Source organism: Chinchilla lanigera, unplaced genomic scaffold, assembly GCF_000276665.1.
Source record: "Chinchilla lanigera isolate Chin_1 unplaced genomic scaffold, ChiLan1.0 scaffold00066, whole genome shotgun sequence".
Classification (NCBI taxonomy): domain Eukaryota; kingdom Metazoa; phylum Chordata; class Mammalia; order Rodentia; family Chinchillidae; genus Chinchilla; species Chinchilla lanigera.
In genome coordinates, this window is record NW_004955467.1 from 12,784,873 (window position 1) to 12,806,332 (window position 21,460).

A 21,460-nucleotide genomic window follows, 5' to 3' on the forward strand; every position below is an offset into this window, starting at 1 on the left:
GAGTAGAGTATTTTCAAATAATTGTGTTATTTTGCCTACTGACACTGAAATGTCACTGTTCACTGTTCCTGCCTCAATTATCCTGATTTTATGAGGAGATATTGTGACCTTCGTGAGTCATACAACCATGCAATGGAGATAAATTTGAATCTAGGTCTTTGGACTCACAATTCAAGAGCTCTATTCACTGAGTGAAATCTTTTTAAGGATACTAATTTGTTTTGAAATGTAGAGCACCTTTGAAAATTTTATTTAAGAATTATGAGGGCAAAAAACTAGTAACACTTAAGACAAACACAACCAGCTTCAGTAGCAATGAAGTGTTAGTATTGTATGTAGGTTCAATAACTGATAGTTTTTAGTTAAGTGCTATTAATGTAGGCTATCAAAGTACCAGCCTGTGAGAGATTGCTAATATTTTATTCTCTAAATATCGTTTGAGATTGCTTTCACTATTAAATAAGACTGTTCAGCAAATAACATTGGTAGCAATGCTAGGTCTAAAGTATAAGAGGTGACCATGCTCTTTTACCCTTTTTCCTTTAATGTTATTTTTATAAACCATTCTAAACTTATTGAAATATGGCATAGAATTCTTATTTTTTGATACTGATTTGCCAGCCTAGTGCCCCGTTGTCCCTGAATACTTAGTATTTCCTACAAACAAGATAGCCTTCAAGATTAGGAAATTAACATTGATACATATTGCTGCCATCGTATCCTCAGGCTCCATTCAGGCTTTACAGGTTGTCCTAGTAATATCTTTTTTTTTTTTTAACTTTTAAAAATTTATTTATTTGCATTTAAGAGAAACTGTTGACAAAGATTAATGGGAAATAATCTTGAACCATTGGGAAAAAAGAGTGAACACTACTGAAACAGGTTTTTTTTTCAACTGAACAAAACCTGTCACTGATATCAGAGAAAAAAACTGCTGCTTTTTCACGCACATGGTGATATAATGAACAATATTCAGTCATCTCTGTTCTTTACTGAAGATACAAAAATTAAAATACCAATTAAAAAACTGATATTTTTTCTATTTAAATGTTCCTTACAGCTGTGGTTTCAGTATTCTCATTTGATAGTTGTATAGTTTATGAGGTTTTTTTCCATTCAGAGGTAAGCAACCCACCCAAAGGAAACTGATAGTCTGTAGGCTCATAGTGCAAATAAAAGTTCAGAACTGCAGCAACTGACATTTCTTTTTTTTTTTGGTTTTTCTCTGGTACCGGGAACCGAACTCACAACCTTGCACTTGCCAGGCAGGTGCTTTTGCCGCTGAGCTAAATCCCCAGCACCTAGCAGCTGACATTTCTAAGATACAAAACAGATAAAATTCTTGGAAGGTTCATGCAGAAAACTTTGTTAAACAGATGGCCACAAAACTAGAACATCTGGTAATTATGCTGGTGATATGAATGTCAAGTGTTAATCTTGACTTGCACTCTCATCTTAGGCTTTGTATTTGGCTTTTCCAGTTTCACTGATAACATAAACATGATGCAAATCCCTGAAGTATTCATTATAGTCAAGGGCATATTCAACAACAGACTTGTCTGGGATTTCAAATCCAGCTAAGTCTGGTCTATGTCCAGCACTTCAAGGGGTCCTTTTCACCAGCAAGCTTACAACCTTGTCCATCTTTAGATTATACTGCCTGACCAAGGAAAGTGATATTTTCATCATTTTGCCAGTTTCAATTATATTCTTAACGATCAGGACATTGTTTTCTTTTCTTTTTAAAAAAAATCTTTTTGCGACAGGGTCTTGCCATACAGTTCAGGCTGGCCTTGAACTCACATTGAGCCCAGGGTGGCTTTGAACTTGCAGCAGTCTTCTGCCTTGGCCTCTCAAGTGCTGAGATCACAGGCTTGTACCACCATACCCAAGAAATCAAGACATTCTTTCCAGTTAAAATTGAGAAATCATCACCAATTACTTTTGTCCCCTGTTGACTAGTCATTACAGTAACTCTTGAGTCTGAAAAATCTACAATTATAGGAATGGATTTATCACAATTTCTATTCAGTGCTATAATGTAATCCAACAGGTCAGCAAAGACTTTAAAGCCCCCCTTAAGAACACAGAGAGCAACAACGTGATGGCCTCCCGCCTCCTTTATCACATCTCAAGCAAGCCTTTCAGTTCTGTCCATAACTAGGCCATAAGGAATAAACACCTTTTCCAAATCTGCAGTGTAATGATTAGGATGCAGAATAAATTCAGGTCATAGCCTGGTTCATCATCACTAATCACTATACTGGGGCCGCGAGCCACCGTAACGGAGCCAGGTGGTGCGCGGGCTGGTGGCAGTCTAAGGGGAGGGAAGCAGGCAGGGGCAGAGGAGCAGGCAGAAAGTAATGTTTTTCTAACAAGTTCAGAGTTATAGTTTGCATTTTACTGTCATATCTGTTTAGTTTTAAGTCTGGAACAATTCTTCAGTCTTTTCTTGACTTTCATGACCTTGACGTTTGAAAATTACAGCTCAGTTATTTTGAAGAGTGTCCTGCAGTGCTTGTTTAGCTGATGTTCAGTCATGGACAGCTTTGGATCTGTGTGTCTGGCAGGAATACCATAGAAGTGATGTGGCGCTCTCGTGACATCCCATCAAGTGACATGTAGCTTCACATTGTTCCGTTGCTAGTGCCAGTGACATTATCTTCGACCACTGGATTAAAGTGGTGTCTGCCAGGTTTTTGCACTGTAATTTTTCCTTTCATAATTAATAAATATTTTGTGCAGAAGTGCTTTGAGACTATGTAAACATCCTATTCCTCATCCGATTTTCTGTTTTTGTTAATAAGGACTCATGGATTCCTGTTTTATTCCCTGGGTTATAATTAACTACAGTTTTGATTTCATTTTGTCCCAGATTTGTCTGGTGGCAACCCCTTCAGTCTGGCTTGTGTGTCTTTTTGACATATCCGCCTTGTTCTTAGAACACTTCCTTTCTCCCTGTGTCTCTTTTTTTAGATAGGTTCTCACTGTATTACCTATGCTGGTCTCAAACTCAGTCTTCAGTGATTTTCCCTCCCTAGTTCCAAGTAGCTGGGACTGTCAACATATACCACTGTGCCCAACTACTTCCTTAATTTATGGATAAGATACTGTAAGAAGCCGAGTGTGGTGGTACAGGTAGACTGAGGCAGAGGATCACTGTGAGTTAGAGGCCATCCTGGGCTACATAATGAGTTCAAGCCCACCCTGCATTACAAAGCCAGACCCTGTCTCAAAAAAGAAAAAAAAATAGCAAGATTATTTTGAGTGTTCTTTGTCTTAGTCCTAGAATCAACCATTTTTCTAAGGAATTAAGTTTCCTGCTGGATGTGGTGGTACACACCTGTAATCCCAGCCCTCGGAGGCTGAGACAGGAGAATTGCCATGAGTTCGCGGCCAGCCTGGGCTACATAGTGAGAAAAGGAATTAGGTTTCCTTTTAATGGAGAATGGTGTTTCAAAACTGAACGTACTGCTGTCTGGGTAGTGCGTCTCCCATGTCCTCTCAGTGGACACAGCTAGGATGTATATGTCTGTATAGAAGTAATACACATGTATATATGTGTAAATATTTATACCTATGTTTATTTCTATATTACTAAAAACTTAGTGTGCACCAGTACTCTTTTAATTCTAATTTAGCATTTCATAGTTCATTCTCATTTTCTGCAATTTTGGCTTTGTAATTTCCCTCTCTGCTACTGAGAAGCCCAGCTCCCAACACCCTTCATATACGCACTTATTTCCTCCCTCTCTCTCTCTGTGTAACTGGTGTCCTATCACCTGTGCCTTTGTCTGGCCCTCTCTTCATCTTTGATATCTTCAGAGCTGCTACTGTGCACAGATGCCCTTCTTGTTCTTCCTGAGCCCCTGCACCCTTATACCCGGCTGTCCTTATGCCCCCATTGGCACCTGCATTTCATCCTAGCATGTCCCTTTGAGAAAATAACTCTCACCCTGCTCCGTCTCCATATGCCACTGTAGGCCATCATGGCTCCTCCCGCCTCCAAAACACTTGCATGCCTCCCTTGCACAGCTCTGTCACAGGGACTGGATTTTCAGGAGGGGGAAGAACAGCTCTCTCCCTTATGCTTCTGAAAATGTGCCCAGTTGTTGGTGAACGGATAGATCCCTGCTCAGTTATACTAGTGCATCTGCAATGGTATTTTCATGCACCCCTGACTTCTAAGGATCAGTGATATAAAACTATTCTAAACTTTAAAAATATATTGTAAAAAAGATCAATGAGAAAAAAATAAGAAAAGTACATTTGGTGGCAAAAATATTTATTTGTATTAGCATAAATAAATTCAGTAAATGATTGCATGCTACTCCCCTGCTTTAGACTTCCTTGACCTGCTGTATTTGAGTGTAGCTGCTATACTAGTGCAGCCCCCAGATGGTGTGTCCGGTGGACAGGAAAGAAATCAGAACAGAGTGGAAGTTAATGGAGTGTTAGCTTTGCTGAGTTATCTGTATTTTAAGTGCAAAAATAAAATTGTTTCAGACGGGGATATAGCTCAGTGGCACAAGTGCCTGCCTGGCAAGCGCAAGCCCCTGAGTTCCATTCCTGGTACCAAAAAGAAAAAAATTGTTTCAGGGACTCTCACTGTTATCATAAAATGACAGTTAGCTCTAAAGTTTTGAGGAGTGTTTTGAATACATTTCTGGCATACCTTTCAGTTTGTTGTGGTACGCTCCCCTAGTACAGTTGCTGGCAGATAGTAGCACTCAGTAATCATTTGTTGCATAAGTTTGTTAGGTGATTGCTAGTCCAGAGGTGACAAAACTGTTGGGGGATTCGGAAGGATAAACATAAAGAGATGAGAAGAGAGGAGCATTAAAACAGACATGAGGGTGGAAAAGCCCAGGAACAGAGCAGGACTGGAGACTGTGGTGGTGCTACTCTGTTCAGAAGACAACAGCACTGTGACTCCCAGGGACAAAAGGCTACACTGTACTGTGTACCAGGTTTTCCATAGGAATGCTCTCTGGTGGCTCACAAGGGAATAATCAAAACAAACATTTCACAGTGTAATTTTATCTTAACTTCATAGCTGGCTCTGTTTTGATTTCCCACATTAACTTTTCTAGGAAGGCACTGCAGCACATGCCTCCACTTTCCCTCTCACCAGGATCGACGGATTTCTCAACCTTTCTGTCTCCCAATGTTCTGGAAGAAGTGGACAGCTTCCTCATAAGGATAACCAGGTAAAATCAAGTCTGAGGCACACAGTTTGTTGGCGGGGAGGGCATTCAAATTTTTCACAAATGTTAAAGCTTTTTTTGGGGGAGGACAGGGTCTCACTATATAGCTCAGGCTGAACGTCAACTCACTATGTAGCCCAGGCTGACTTCAAATCCAGTGATCCTCCTGCCTCAGCCTCCCAAGTGCTGGGATTACAGGGGAGTACCACCTCGCCTGGCTCTAAAACTTTTTTCTTAATCTCTTAAAGGACACCCCTAAAAATGGACCATTTTTAGGGGTGTCCTTTAAGAGATTAAGAAAAAAGAGATTAAGAAAAAATGGTCCATTTTTAGGGGCTAAAGAGAAGAAATGAAATGATCATCCACCTATGTGAGCCAGTAGCTTGACAGAAGGGAACACTTATGTAGAGATGCTCAGCTGTGCCTCAGTGAGCCCTGAGGACATTACTGTATTAGACTACAGACCGGCCTTGAGATACCCAGATAGTTTTAAAAGATTTAGGGTAATGTGTTTAAAAAGGCAGAGAAGAGTGAAAGGAGTACATCTAAAATAAATTTTTCATGCTTCTGAAGAAATACTCCTTAAATTTTTTAGCTGTACCAATTCATTACCCAAGTTCTCTCAAAGCACAGACACTGCAGTGGGTCATTAATTTTTGGCTTCTGAGTGTTATTCAGTATTTATGTAGATTTAGGTTAAGTTTGCAGAGGTGAGGAGTTAATTCCCTGGCCCCCCGGATTGATTTAATTTTCTCTTATCTTAAGGATTTTAAGAATGTATTTTTGATAAACACATAAAAAACAAAGCATATAGAAGGTTAATTTTACTTAGAGTCATTGGTTACATGAGCTTGAGCTGTGAGTTTTCTCATGTTAAGAGGTAAAAATTTTTTTTTGTTCTTTTTAGCTGCTGTTCTACCCCAGAAGTAGAATTGACTCTTCTGGCTTTTGCGCTAGCAAGAGGAAGTGTTGCCAAAGTGCTGAGCTCTTTGTGCACTATCACGGACCAGCTAGACACACAGTATGATGCCTCATCCCTCATCTCATCCATGGCCTCAGTCAGTCAGAATCTGCTTCTCAAATATGGTAAGACCTCGAATATGGGGGCTGGGGATTTAGCTCAGTGGCAAAGCGCCTGCCTGGCAAGCGCAATGTCGTGAGTTTGGTTCCCGGTACCGGAGAAAAAAACCAAAAAAAAAAAACCAAAAAAAAAAAAAAAGACCTCGAATATGGAAATGCCAGCAGTGGACAGATCATAAAGCCCTCCTCACTGTGTGTCTTCCTGGCATCTTCCTGTCTTTTCAGTAGTTTATAAACTGTAGTGTAGTTGGCCATATAGTTGTAGTTATAAACTGTAGTGTAGTTGTGCCATATAGTTGTGACCATGTCCTCTGAGCACCAGCCTTTGAGTGGAGTTGGTAGGGAGAAGGGGGATGTTGGTTCATGTATGATAGGATCTGCAGAAGACGCCCAGTGTCCCGTGGGCTGCACACCCTGGCATAGTCTTTTTGGTGTGGTGGACCTATGACTATAGTCATGTTTGGTGAAAAACAGAAATGTCTCATTGTTTGGTCAGAAATTTTGAAAAGTTGCAGTACTTCTCATCTAGGAGGAGAAAGCTAGCCAAGACATGCCACAGAGGGATCCTTGACTTAGAATTCAGCCCTGCATCCTTATGATAGCTGCGCAGAAGCACTCATGCCCATGCCTTCCCCTCCGGGGCCCAATAGTGCTTCTCTGCTGACTGAAGATAGGCCCCCAGTCCTTCTCAGTACAGGCACCCATAAAGCTGTTCCCAGTCTCCACTGCCATGGCCTGTGAGGGACAGCTTACTTTGCTGTCCTGGCCTCTGGTGGTAAAGTTTCTGTCCACACACTTTGGTATTAGATCCCGTCCTCTTCAGTAGTAGAGGCATTACTGTGATTTTTCTACCTTTGTCTTAATAAGACATCATGATTTGTTTTATTTTTAAATTTTAAAGTCAGACAGTTGATGTCTTGTAAATCCAGTTTGCCTCCTGTGTTTGGAAAGGTATTTTCTTCTGGAGAAGTGGAGGCTCAGAGCAGACATTTCTGGGTGGTATTAGGAAGCTGAAGTGTTTGTTCTTCAGAAAATTTTACGATTCAGATTAGTAGGTTAATTGATATTATTAAAAGAAAAATAAGTTTAGATCATCAGAGCAAAAATTGATTTTTAATATCTCCCTGGAGATGTTTTAAAGAAATGATGGTGAGGTGGGAAGACCTTGGCCAGGCTGGAGCACAGGTTGGCAGGAGGCAGGGAGAAGTAGTGGCAAAGGACTATGAAGTACTGAGAGCTCTGGCCAGGCCTGGGCCTTGAGGCTGGAAGAGCAGGGCCCTGGGCCACTGCGGAGATGCCCCTGCTAGATACTGTTGCTGGTGCCGGTCATCTTCTGCCCCTGGGTGTAGTCAGGTCACAGGACCCGCCCCCCAGTGCCACCTCCGAAAGTTGCCAGATCATACACCTGCCCTGGAAGGAAAAAATAAATAAGACTTAAAGCATAATTGATTTCATATACATCTAGATAGATAGATAGAAAGATAGATACATAGATAAATTTTTTTAATATATATTTTATATATGTATCCTTTGGTTTGGTTTTGAGTTTTTGAGACACTGTCTTGCTATGTAGTTCAAGTTGGCCTTGAACTCACTATGTAACCCAGACTGGCCTCCAACTCATGGAGATCCTCTTGCCTGAGCCTCCCAAGTGCTGGGATTATAGGTGTGCACCACCACCATGCTCAGCATTTTTTATTTGTTTTTTTGGTTTTTGAGAAGGATCTCCTCTGTATAGTTTCAGATTGGCCTTGAACTCACTGGCTGGCTTTGAACTTGTGGCAATCCTGTCTCTGCCTCCCAAGTGCTAGAATCACAGATGTGTGTCACAATGCCCAGCTGATTTATATATTTCAATATAATGCTATAAAACTGGTTCTTGGCTTCAAAACAGTATCTTAGGAGCCCTTCCTAAATTTGATTCTGTGGTATTTATGTTATAATGTGCTTTGTTTCTGAACAGTGATCATTCTGGAGACCTTTCTTTGCAGTCACTCAGGGAAATAAGCTGTACTTTGTCTCATTTAGGGGGATAGTGTCAACTTTTACATAATATTCCTGCCCTGTGTTAGTTTTTAAGTGGGTGAACTTTTGTCAGAACTTCGGGTGATCACAGGCACAGTCCATTAGTTTTCTTTCCTTCATAGAGCCAGCTTAAGTTTCACTGTCACTTTTCTCCGGTCAGGTAAGCCTCTCCAGTTGACTCTTCAGGCTTGTGATGTCAAAGGAAAAGAAGATAAATCAGGACCTGAAAACCTCCTTGTGGAACCGTGGACGAGGGACGGTGAGTGGTGGGTGTTAGGTGGGCTGTTACTATGAGTTCAGGCAGCTGTGTGAAGTCATACTTCACCTCAGTTTGTTTTGACAGTGGCTCCGAACAATTTCTGTTGTTTAGTTTTTAAAGCTGGTTTTTTTGTTTGTTTGTTTGTTTTTGTTTTTTGTTTTTTTCCAGTACCAGGAATCAAACTCACGACCTTGCACTTGCCAGGCAGGCGCTGTGCCGCTGAGCTAAATCCCCAGCCCCAAATGTGTTGTCTTTTTTTTTTTTTTTTGGTTTTCTGGTACTGGGAATTGAACTCATGACCTAGTGCTTGCCAGGCAGGCAGTGTGCTGCTGAGCTAAATCCCCAGCTCTCTGTGGTTTAATTTTAATCTCTCTAGATGTTAGTGACTGGTAAGAGTTTACAAGTGTTTGGGAGCCTGAAGGCATTCAAACCTGATGTTTTGAAAAGCAAAGACTCTTCCTCTTAGAATGGAACAAGCTACTGTTTTACAGTTTGGATGGTCTCTCTGTTGTGTTGCCTTGAAGTATTAAGAAACTCAGTGGATCAGTAGCACCCTGCTGCTAAAAACGTAGTTAAGGGCATTTTCCCATACTGTCTGGCACCTGACAGCAGGGGGCCTCACCTATCTCTAGTGGCAACATAATAATTGTGATGGGTGCTTCAGTTTGTGGCAAGCTCTTTTCTTCATCCAGGGGGTGTTTGTGAGTCTCTCCTTTATCCTGATGGCCACCTTGCTTGTGTCCTGCATGTGTCCCTTTTCTACTTTCTATACTGCTTTGAATCTTGACGATTCAATAATGAAGGGTGAATGGTCCCATAGTTATAAAACACTGCAAGGGCTTGGCCTTTCTGCTTTGCATTTGACCTCCCCTTCACTTTCCTCACAGCACTGTAGTCCTTATACATCCTTTATGCTGCCTCTTCTCTGTCCTGTATCGATTGTCAGTACCAGTGACCCTTAGAAAACACGTCTTCCTAGTTGCATTCCCTGTCCTTGGTGGTCCTCTTAAGCAATTGGCTTGCACTGGACATTTTCCTATAGTCGTCTCTGAGAGCTCAGCCTATGCAGAGAAGTTTCCTTCACTGCATCTGTCTCCTGCAGCACTGAAAAACACATCAGGTCTTGTCACTTGCCATAGAAGAGTCGGGTGAGGAGGAGGCTGTGGCAGCTCTTGTCCTTTTTTCCCTCCTCTACCCAAGAAAAATAAGACTGCTTTACCAGAGACCCTCTGCGTTTTTCTGTCACTCTGAAGAACTGGAATTTTTGTCTCTGGAGCACATAAAGACAGAATTCTCTGACCCCAGAATGTGGAGTCTTATCACTCTTCGGAGTCTGAGAAGACCACAGGGTTGTGCTGGGTTTGGTTTGGTTTCCGGCTACAAGATAAATTTGTCAGCTCTTTTGCCTGGTCTGATTTGAATACTTTGTTATTCTTCCTATGTCTTTCACCTGTCCACCTCTCCTTTCGTGCCTCCCCCGTCCCTGTCCCATGGGCAGATTTTAAAAACCCAGCTGTAGCTAGTGGATTTGATTTGGTTTGGTTGGTTTTTTGAGACAGAATTTCATTATGTAGTCCATGCTGACCTTGAGCTCATCATTGTCCTGCCTTAGTTTCGCAGCTACAAGGATTTTGAGCAGCTCAAAGGTGGGATGTAAATTGATACAGGCAGGAGCCCTCAACTGCCTTTACAGCTTTGGATGTTTCTCATAACTCAGGTTCTGTGTAGGTCTGTCCTATTCTACTACAGAAATGAGCCTGAGGACTAGAGGAAAATCCTCACAGCCAGGAGGAGTGAAGTTTTTCTTCTCCTTACAAGGGTAAAAGCTTTTTTCACAGGTATGCTTCAGATTCTGCACTGCAGGGAAGTATCATTTGTTGATATGGACAAATGCCACCGCACTGCCCAAGAACAGCCAGAGAACAATTGCTGACATTCCAGGGGGTGTTTTATTTTATTTTATTTTGTTGTTGTTGTTGTTGGTTTTTTTATTTTGGCAGTACTGGGGATCGAACCCAGGGCACTTTACCAGTAAAATACAACTCCAGCCCTTTTTTTAAAAAATTGAGCCAAGATCTCAACAAAGTTTCCCAAGAGGAACTTGAATTTTTGATCTTCCTACCTGAGTCTCAGAGTGCTGGGATTATAGGTATTTGCCCCATCACTTATCGGAAGGCTAACAGCTTGAAGTCCATGGCCCCTTTGTTTGGTATTTTAAAGGAAGTCTGGCCAGTAGGAACTGAACTGATATATTAAATATGTGATTCATTGTTTTCCATTCATTAAATATGTGATTCTTTTTTTTTTGGATTTTTTTCTGGTACCGGGAATCGAACTCATAACTTTGCACTTGCCAGGCAGGCGCTGCCGCTGAGCTAAATCCCCAGCCCTTCCTTGTCATTTTAAGAGATTAAATTTGGTAAGTAGGAGGCAGAGTGTCAAACAATTGTAGACTGCAAAACTAAATTTACAAAAAAGTTACTATGTGTAAATCACAGTTTAATATGCAATTGGTTTCTTACCAAGGAAAGACTGCACAAAGGTTTTATTTATTTAAGACTTTTTTCTTTTAAAACCTAAATGTGTATCTGATGGCAGTGATATTTAAAAAGAGCTGTCTAATTCTGTTGACTTAAATGATTGCTTCAGCTACTTTAAAATTAATTTAAGGGGCTGGGGATTTAGCTCAGCGGCACAGCGCCTGCCTGGCAAGTGCAAGGTCATGAGTTCAATTCCTGCTACCGGAAAAAAAAACAAAAAAAACAAAAAAAATTAATTTAAATTGTTGATTAAACACATAACTTCTAAGCAATATTTTAGCCATTGTCACAGACTCTTTTTTTTATTTTTTTATTTTAAAAAGAGTAGTAAAAAAAAGAATAGCAGAATACCAACATCACAGACATAAACAAAACAAAGCCAGAACATTAAAAATGATACAGGGTTTCAAAACAAAATGATGGGAATTAACAGTGCTTGTTATATTACATATTGTTATCTTCAACTGAGTTGCTCAGATTACTAGTTATAAGAATGCAAGATTGTACAAACCATTGAACAGATTCTTTTTTTAAAAAAATACTACTTTTAAAATTTTGTTTTACAATGGATTTCTTTCAGCAGAAGTCATTCAGACCTCTGGGAAAGATGACAGTTAAATAATTGGTGTAGCCTTTGGTATTAAAGTTAGTAGAGTTATATGCATTTCTGGCAATATGGTATTACTGCTTGATAGCTCTAGATAACTTAATTTAGATAACTTAATTTATATACTTAGATACTTAATTCTATACTTAGATAATTTATACTTAGATACAGTAGCATCTCTGAATTAGTAAAGCTTCCTTTGAATTTAATTTTCTTAGTTATAGTGTCAGATTATGCATATTGTCTTATGTAGAGTCAGCCTCATAAATTTTTGTTCTTTTGAACTTGACACAGAGTAGTAAGAAGCATGTGCTGCTCATAGTTGCACATACTTATAATTCTAGTACTCCAGCAGGCTGAGGGAAGAGATTCACAAGTTTGAGCCCAGCCTGGGCAACTTAGTGAAAACCCTATCTGAAAAGGTCTGGGGCTGTAGCTCAGTGAAGACCCTGGATTCAATCCCTGGTACAAAACAAAACAAAACATGAAATTGGTTTTGGTCTTTTCATCTTGATAAGCAGAATGGTTTAGAATAATTCAAGACCCCAGAAAGGATTACTTAGTGCTGGGCATGGGCTTATATTATATCATTTAGAGAGATCTGAACAAGAGAGGCATGCTTGGCTCTAAAAGACAACTTTTTTGAGTGGTTAAAAGATAATTAACAACAACAACAACAAAAAAGATAATTAATAACAAAATGATAAATCATGATTCTTATACGAGTATAAATGATTACACGTCAGACTTTTTATTAACTAATCAAGGAACCAGTAAGATGTTATAAACAATTCAAAAGAGAATTTATAAAATACACAGAGACCAAGAGGAATGCTGAAATTAATTTATACTTAGATAGAAGATTGGTCAGTATCTTTAAGGAATAATCAGCTATATTTCCTTAAAGAACAGCTTTTATTTCTGTTAAAAAGGATCACTTGTATTTCTATCAGTATTCTATAACTTACATAATTATAAAACATAGAGATGATGAAAGGTGGGATAACCCAAACAGTGTGTTAGACAGGACATCCAGTAATCTTCATTTATTTGTTTCAGTGTCCTTCACAATCTTTCCTGATAAGAGTATTGTAGAAGCTAACTAATCCTTCTCAATCTCTAATTTTGCTTGCCTTAATCAGCCCAGGCAAACATCAGCCATAGTTTTACATATGGCTCAGGAAAAAGATTGATTGGCAAGTCTCATCTCTTTGAATTAAAGTCCTAATTTTTTTTTTTTTTTCTTTTTTTTTACCGTGGTGCTGGGGATGGAACCCAGGGCCTTGCACTGAGCTATAGCTCCAGCTAAATTCACAATATTTATAAATGTTTGTTTGATTGATTGATTGATTTTTGAGACAGGGTCTGTCTTTGCAATCCAGGTTGACACTGAGCTCTCTATATAGCCCCGACTGGCCTCAAAACTCATGATCCTCCTGCTACGGCCTCCTGAGTTCTGGTCTTAGAGGTGTGCACCACCATACCTGGTAGCTTTATTTCTTTACTGTTAACTCAAGGCAGGGCCACCTGTAAAGTGGAGGAGATTGTGCATATAAAGATGAATCAGTCATCCTAACTTTAGCTTTCCCTTTTTTCAGGTTTTCTTACAGAGACTGGGAAAACCAGAGCAAGCACTATTTTTTCTACAGGAACTGAATCTGCTTTCCAAGTAACACAGATCAGAATTATGGTAACTCCCCTGCTACCTTCTTTAAGCAATTTTACTACTTTTTTTTAAGCAATAGGATTACATTGCAGAAGTCCATGTCATTATAGATCGGTAAGTCTGTGAGTGGTGTGACTGTAAGGATTGAGAAAGATCAGAAAGCACTTCTTGGGAACCAGCTTTCTTACTTTCCCATGACTTCCCATGACTTAATATATTTGAATATTGTTTCATGGGTTTTTAACCATATTGATTGAGAACAAAACAGCCGCAAAACTTTTGCCCCTTTGATGTTCTCTATCCTGATCTCTATTTCCAGGTTCGACGTGGTGGCATCGGTGCCCAGTGTGGGTTGGTGTTTGCCTATAACTCACCTTCTGATAAATTTCATGCAGAAGAACACTTCAAACGGTTTGAAAAATACGACAAATGGAAGCTTCAGGAGCTCAGACAGTTTGTAAAAAGCAGGTGAGGAGCAGAACAAAAATCTGTGCAATTAATAAGAAATGTATCCCTTCTCTTATTGGTGAACTATGCTTTTTTGTCTTTGTAGAAAAGGTACCACTAACCCAGCTCAGTGGCCACAATCATTTATTACCGTCTAGCAGCATATGTGAAGATGTGTGTTGATTTGCTCATAGCCTTTTCCTTGATCCCTTCTGTGACTGGAGTGTACATCTTCAGAATGGGAGGGAATGTTACATGCCTGAACTAGGGGCAACCTGAGGCCTTCAGTCTTACCTGGGAAATTCATCCTGCGCAGCCTCCTCCTTCCATTCATGCTTTTATTGAGAATGTTTATTAAGCAGTCACTGTGAACCAGGCCTGAGGCTAAGTACTGAAGACACTAATGAGAAAAGTGGCACCGTCTCTGCTGCAGGGAGCTTTCTGCTTAGTACAGGAGACAGAAACGCTCAATTTGTGGGGTCCATCGCAGTAGGAGAGCTACACAGGAGACTTCTGGGAGTGGATGGCAGGATTCCTCACCTGGTCCAGGAAGGCGTCCTGGAGCTAGCAGGAGGTGCTGTCTCTGCAAAAGGAGTCACAGTTGACTAGCCATGAGAAGAAGGGAGGGAGGGTGGCTTGAGCAACGAGAAGTGCGGGTATGAAGGCCCAGAGTTGAAGAATGGCACACTGGAGGACGAGACAGGCCTGTGTTGCTGAGGTGAACCATGTGGAGAGTAGCAAGAAACAAAGCTGGAGGGCTGGGAGAGGGCCAGACCAGCAGAGGGCGCGTGGTGGGGGAGGAGAGTAAGGTGGAGAGTGGAGCGTGCTGTGGAGGAGTTAGAACTACTTGGGCTCATGTGGTATGCAGCACAGGTGGGGGGAGCAAGCACAGAGGCAGGAGGGATGGGTGGAGGATGGCACTGTCACCTAGGAACTAAAGATGGGGCTGACCTTGGCCAGGGCGGCGGCAGCAGCAGCAGCAGCAGCAGCAGCAGCAGTCAACTAAGACAGATGGGTGAAAGATCCTAAAAAGATCAAAGCAGCAGGCCCTAGAGACTACTGACTAGAGAGCAGAAGAGGGAAGAAGGCTTAAATAGTACGAGTTCTGGGGCCTTAGGGCTTGGGTAAATGGGGAGCTTGGTAGTACTTTTCTCTAGAAAAGAAAACATCCCAGGGAGAAATAGGTTTGTGGAGAAAGTGCAGAGTTCAGTGTTAGACCTGCTGAAGTTGATGTCCTTGGAAGCCCTTGAGATGTCCAGTAGCTCGCTGGACAAATGGGCCGGGAGCTTAGAGGAGAAGCTTGTGCTACAGGGACAGACATAAGTCTGACATGATTATTTAAAACAAAAATAGAAGAAATCCCCCTAGAAGAGTATATGGAGTGGGAAGAGAAGAGAACTTAGGTCGCCACGGTGGGTATCTCCATATTTAAGGGGCAAAAGAAAAAACTCAGCCAGGGAAGCAGCTGGAAAACCCAGGCTGTGTCCTTAGGCCACCAGGGACCAGTGTTTAAACAGGCAAGGAAAGGGTGTGGTAACATGTTACTTAGAAGTCAGCCACATAAAGGCTAAAAAGTGGGTCTGTTGGATGTAGCCACCTAGGGTATGGGTGACCCTTGCACACCAAGTTAAAACGCATAAAGCAGAACTGTAGACTTGCTGCTTATGCTCCTGTATTTCACAGGTAACAGAGTGCTGGAGTTAACAGAAATCTTTAAATATCATCCAGCATAGCATTACTTATGCTTTAATGTTTGTACACATCACCTGGGGTCTTGTGAATGCACAGGTCTAATTCAGCAGTTAGTTCCAGGTAGGGCCTGAGATTTTCATTTCTAATTAGCTTTCAGTGGATTCTGCTGCCTGGCCATGGACCACATTTCCAAATGCAGGGATCTAGAATTGGTCCCTTGCTATGCTAGAATTTCTTTGGCATTCCTGACAAGTGATTGCTCAGCCTCTGTGGAACACTAATGATGGAAAACTCACTGAATATCCAGGCTGACACTGCAGTGATTAGAATAGGAAGTCTACATTTGTAATTTCTATTCAGTGATCTTAATTTCAGCCCTTTAAGTGCTGGAACAAGTGTCCCTCACTCCCAAAGTCTCTCTTCCATTAAACACATATGCCTTTTTTAAAAGATGACTTTGTTCTTTAATAATAACTGTAGATGCTAATTTTAAGCAGCCATGTCGCACTCTTGGGACATATTAAAATAGATCCTTTTCTCTACACCTTCTGTCAAATAAAGTCTTTCACATCTTATACAGGATGATTTTTTAAAACCCAAATACAGGTTTAATGATTTGGTTCCAGCCTGAGTTACTCTTAAATCATAATTTAGTTGACCTGCATATTTCATTTCCTCTCCAATTTGAAAGTCAAAATGTTAATGTGTGTCTGTCTTACTGCTTTTTGTTTGTCTATTTGCCTGGCCTGGTCATGTCCCTCTGGTCAAGTGTGGGCCAGGCAGCATATTCCAGGGTCAGATGCTTGGCCGCTGTGCATACTCCAGAGCCTCGTGCACAGCTCTCCCTTTCCTGCCTGCTGTGTGGTGTGATTTGGTGAGCGGTTGTCTTCTCTGTTCTCCAATTTCCTGCCAACTCTATACACAGAGGTTTCCTTGATGACTCCCAGAGTAAACTCTTTTTTTTTTTTTTTTTTGGTGCTGGGGATTAAACTACAGTTTCACATGTTCTAGCCAAGTATGTGCCATTGAACTGTATCCTCAACCCTCAAAGATGGTCTTTAAAAATCCTCAGACATGTAGTGTGGATGAGACTCACTGACATGGCTTTGGACTAAGCAGATTGCCACCTATTGCATTGGGATTAACTATCACAGAAGGTTTATGCCAAGAATGACTGATGTTGAGAAAAGAACATTTTTTTCTCTCTGTTACAGAACCTGGTCTGGATAGTGTTTTTCTGTTTCTTTCCATAGTTGCCTATATTTGCTTGTCATGTCCATATAGAATACTCCTGTGTTGCTAGCTTCCTAGTTGATTCACAGCCTGAGTAGTGTACAATTTCAGGAATAGTATTTGAAAAAATTGCCTCCTCCTTTTTATTTAATTCCTGAAAAGGGAGTAACATATTTATGTACCCACCCCCCTTTTTCTTTGAGACAGGGTCTTTCTGTGTAGTTCAGGATGGCCTTGAACTATGTAGCCCAGGCTGGCCTCGAACATGTGGCAGTCCTCCTGCGTCAGCCTCCCGAGTGCTGGGATTACAGGAGTGCACCACCACACCCGGCCTGTACCATCTTTTCAAAGGGAAGTGGCACACAATTGTGTTTCTTCAGTTTCAAGGCTGGAATGCTATCCTGGAAGGAATTCTTCAGGAACAGGAAAGAACACTGAGACCTGTTAAGGGTGCAGTTTTCATTTGTGGAACTCCAAGGTCTGGCAGTTTCCAGGCTTTTACCTTTCAGTTGTTCCAAGTGGCCCAAGCTCAGGCTACTCACATACACATTAGCCAGACCTTGGGAAAGGAAACTGAACCTACCTCTCCCTTGATTCTTTCCAGAAGCTTACACTGTTGTACCTTACTATTGAGACTCACCTAAGATGCGTGACTTCATGTCTTACTCTTTGGATGAGCCTGTTATCCAGCGAAGCAATCCTTTACTTTCCAAGTTATATCTGGGGGTTGACATACTTCCCAGCCCACAGTTAAGGGGCTGAGAAATGAAGAAGCAGCTTAGGCAACTGCTGTACCTGGTGTCTTCTGGGAGTTACTGGGTGCCACACTCAGCCCCCAGTTGTTAATTGACAGGGTTTACGTACAAGTTAAATGCCACTTACGGGATGCCATCCTTGTCAGACTCTGGAGAAGCTTAGAAAGAGGAAAATGTTTTGTGTTCCCAGGATTGGCTGTTCCGCAGATGACCTTGGAGAGGATGATCCTGTTGGCTGGTTTGAGCTGGAGGAAGAGTGGGATGAAGCAGATGTCAAGTTGCAGCAGTGCAGAGTTGCCAAAGTAAGTGTTAGTGAGTGTGGCCTTCGCATGTTTGCCTTCTCCCCCGCCTTCATTCTGTACAGTATTCTAATTGCGCACCAGCCCTGTGCGGATGCTGGAACCTTGAGGTGGATCAGCCCTTAAGGAGTTCCTAATCTAGTTGGAGAGACAGATGTGTTAGACACCATAGGCTGTGATGAAAGGAGATTCAGTGGGGTGTTGGAACCCATTGGAAGAATTAAGCCAGCCTGGAGCTCGGTAGGGAAGGCTTTTCAGGGAAGGTGGCATTAGCAGTTAATTAAGCCATCATCTTCAGCTTGGCTAAGATGTGTGGAGAAGGGCATGAGGCTGAGGGAACAGTGGGTACACAGGCATAAATGCAAGAGAGATGCTTTCACTGGGTATGAGACAAATGGTGATTATCTGGCACTTTATTTTTTGCAGGACTGTGGATTGAACCCAGGGCCTGTGCACTGAGGCAAATCTTTAGCCATTCTTTTATTTCGAGACAAGGTCTCACTGACTTACTGAGTTGCCAAGACTGGGCTTGAATTTGTGATCTCCCTGTCTTAGCCTCCCAGAGTGCTGGGATTACAGGTGTATACCACCATTCCTAGCGTACTTAAATTTTTATAACCTCAAATATAAATCTTAGACTAAATAAGAGAATTCAGAACTGTCTTTATGTCTTGTGCATAGTGGGTACTCCATATTTGTGCAGCTGATAGCTGATTTGGAAAAGCTGTCAGTCAACAAAGAAGCTTTCACTGTAAGAAACAGACACTTTGCACAGAAGTTGGGCTTTGACAATGGCATTAGCTTTGAGCAGACAAGACTGTTGTCTGGGCACCTGGTCCGTGGCTTACATGTATCATTTGGGGACTGTGAGACAATTCCTTAGGGGACTGACAGTTTTCATTACATATCTGATTTTTTGTTTCAAAATGTCTATGTCAAAGAGCAAATGTACTACTCATTCTTATCCTGTTTTTGCCTTGAAGAAGGCTATTTCTCTTCTTCTTTTTTTTTTTTTTTTTTTTTCTTCTTTTGGTACTGGGATGAACTTAGCACCTTGCACTTTCCAGGCAGGCACTTGTGCCACTGAGTTATACTCCCGACCCTATTTCTCTTCTTACTATCTTTATCAAAACCTGATTTCATTCAGCATTTGAGTGGTTTTTTTCTGTGTGTTGTAGATATTGGGCTTATATTTTGTATACCCCAGTGCTGGGCATGGTGGTAGTTAGTAATTTATTAAAATCATAGTGAGACCTTCCTGAAAAAGGCCTTTCACCCCCTTTGATTATATTCAGGGATTCTGAGTTCTTCTCCTGAAATTTCTCTCATTTTTTTCTAGTATTTGATGGTGAAGTTCCTCTGCACCCGGCAGGAGTCAGCAGAGCGCTTGGGAGTGCAAGGCTTGAGCATCAGTGGATACCTCCGGCCTGCACGAACAGAAGCAGAGAAAAACATCCTCTGTGCCCAATGCAAGAAGGAGGCAGAGAGTGTCTGTGGGGCCACCCTGCTCCTCAGGACCCTGCAGTTCATCCAGCAGCTCGCCCATGACCTGGTAGGGTTTCCTCTGTTGTTAGACCACAGTCCTCTGGGAAAGATGAATGTCAGTGTTAAGAAAGTGGACACCAGTCCATGAAGCGTGTCCCTGCACAAAGCCTTGGCAGTATGACAGGCAACAGACTGTGTGATGACACTGAAAAGTGGGCGAGGAAAGGGCCTGTATGGCACCAGTGAGGACTAACTGGCCTGTGGCCATTGTTGGGAGGTAGCCTGGAGTAGACCTGCAGACATGTCATAAAGATCCTCACCTGTGGTTGCCCTGGGAGACCAAGGAGTTTCATAGGATTTGTCTTCTTTAAGTCATAGGAGAATTATTACTAAACTTGAGGTGAATTTTATTATTTGCTGAAATGACTACAAAGTTAGGATTCAAGATCACACACACACATTTTAATTTCCTTTTTTTTTTAAGTAATATGGGTTGAACCTAGGAACCTGTGCATGCTAGGCAAGCACTCTGCCATTTAGCTCTACATCCCCAGTCCTTTTCGTTGGTTGTTTTTTTTGTTTTGTTTTTTGGAGTCGGGGTCTCGGTATGTAGTTCAGGCCAGCTTGAACTCACTATGTAGTCCAGGGTGGCCTCAAACTCACAGCAGTCCTCCTGCCTCAATCCCTGTAATGCTGGGATTATTGATGTGTGCCACCATGCCCAGATCCTTTTATTTTGAGACAGGGTCTCATTACGTTTTCTAGAGTGGTCCTGAACTTGTGATCCTCCTGCGTCAGCCTTCTGAACAGCTGAGGTTGTAGGTGTACACCACCTTTCTCAGATTCATTTGGTGGTTTTGATATTAATTTTTACAGTCACTAATAAAACACAGTAATGGCTTATTCAGTGAAAGAGTTTTTCAGCCCATTGGCATGGAATTTGTGACTTGCCCCAGGAATCCTAAAGAGCCTGCTACTATGTATATAACAGTGTCTACCCTTGGCCTTCATCCTGCTGCAGGGTACATTCAGAGGCCAGTGACTCAGTATACACATGGCTTTGGGGGTCTCTGTTATCTAAGAGCTCCTGTTATACAAAAAAAGACTAAATAAGAGAAAGAGACTTAGAAGTAGCAGGTGGGCTTACAGTAGTTCAGGCCACATGCAGGGAAGGGTCCTACCTACTGCAATAAGGTCCCAGAGGGTGATCCTCACAAGTAAAGATTGACTTATGTTTCAGGTGCTATATTATGAAGTCAGAGACCCCTTGTGCCTATGTGTGTGGAGTGCGTTATGTATATATCCATTTATATACAAACGCACATGTATTATAACAAGGGTCACACCAAAAGTAGTTGTTGGCATACTTTGGAGTAGTTAAGAGTAAGCTCAGCTGCATGGGAATTTTGCCCAGGTACAGCCACTTCACCCCTTAACAGTGAGAAGTAAATGAAACATTACGATATTTCTCTAAATGCATTACTTTCAATTTTACTTTTTCTGATCTTTACAATTTTTTAGGTGCAGCAGAAGGAAAGTGGCTTAAAATATAAATCTTTCCTGGACTTCGCGGGTCTTGATTTACAGATCTTCTGGAATTTTTACAGTAAATTAAAGCAAAAGTAGGTCAGAATTTGTTATAAGGTGATAATCATTAACAAAACTGAAGACAATGAGTTTTATTCTTCTGAATGTATGGGGTTTTTTTCTAAATTTTTTTCCTTCCTACTAGTGTATACTGTTCTGATTTAAAAGATTTGGTTATTATAAAAAATAGCACCTCATATTTCTATAAAATATTTAGAAAGTGTTTCACAAACATTTTCTTATTTGATTGTCCTCATAACTTTTGGGATAAGCAGATCAAGTATTATGTAGTACATGTTGAGCACTCCCACCCAGACATCAAAATCTGAAACTTGCTGGGCATGGCGGCACATACTTATAATCCCAGCACTCTGGAGGCTGAGGTAGGAGGATCACTTCGAGTTCAAGCCTGGGCTACATAGTGAGTTCAAGGCCTGCCTGAACTACATGGTGAGACCCTGTCTCAAAAAAAAAAAAAAAAATCAAGAAATGAATTTCCTTCCACAGTGATCAGGTGGGGTTTGTGTTTACAAACTCTTAGGATAGTGTTCTCCATGGTCCACCAAGCCCGATGTCTA

General features: G+C 41.4%; 1 protein-coding gene and 1 pseudogene across 2 annotated transcripts in view; one reads left to right on the plus strand and one right to left on the minus strand.

Moving 5' to 3' along the window:
- Positions 1-21,460, plus strand: part of Zzef1 (zinc finger, ZZ-type with EF-hand domain 1) — a 121,716-nt gene that overhangs the window by 24,539 nt on the left and 75,717 nt on the right. For both annotated transcript variants that reach the window (XM_005399693.2, XM_005399694.2), the window contains exons 7-14: positions 5,094-5,210; positions 6,115-6,293; positions 8,473-8,571; positions 13,317-13,408; positions 13,704-13,852; positions 17,702-17,813; positions 19,150-19,362; positions 20,817-20,917. In XM_005399693.2, the coding sequence (XP_005399750.1) occupies positions 5,094-5,210; positions 6,115-6,293; positions 8,473-8,571; positions 13,317-13,408; positions 13,704-13,852; positions 17,702-17,813; positions 19,150-19,362; positions 20,817-20,917 (1,062 nt within the window). The remainder of the gene's footprint in view (positions 1-5,093; positions 5,211-6,114; positions 6,294-8,472; positions 8,572-13,316; positions 13,409-13,703; positions 13,853-17,701; positions 17,814-19,149; positions 19,363-20,816; positions 20,918-21,460) is intronic.
- On the minus strand, positions 1,333-3,498 carry LOC102028174 (annotated as a pseudogene).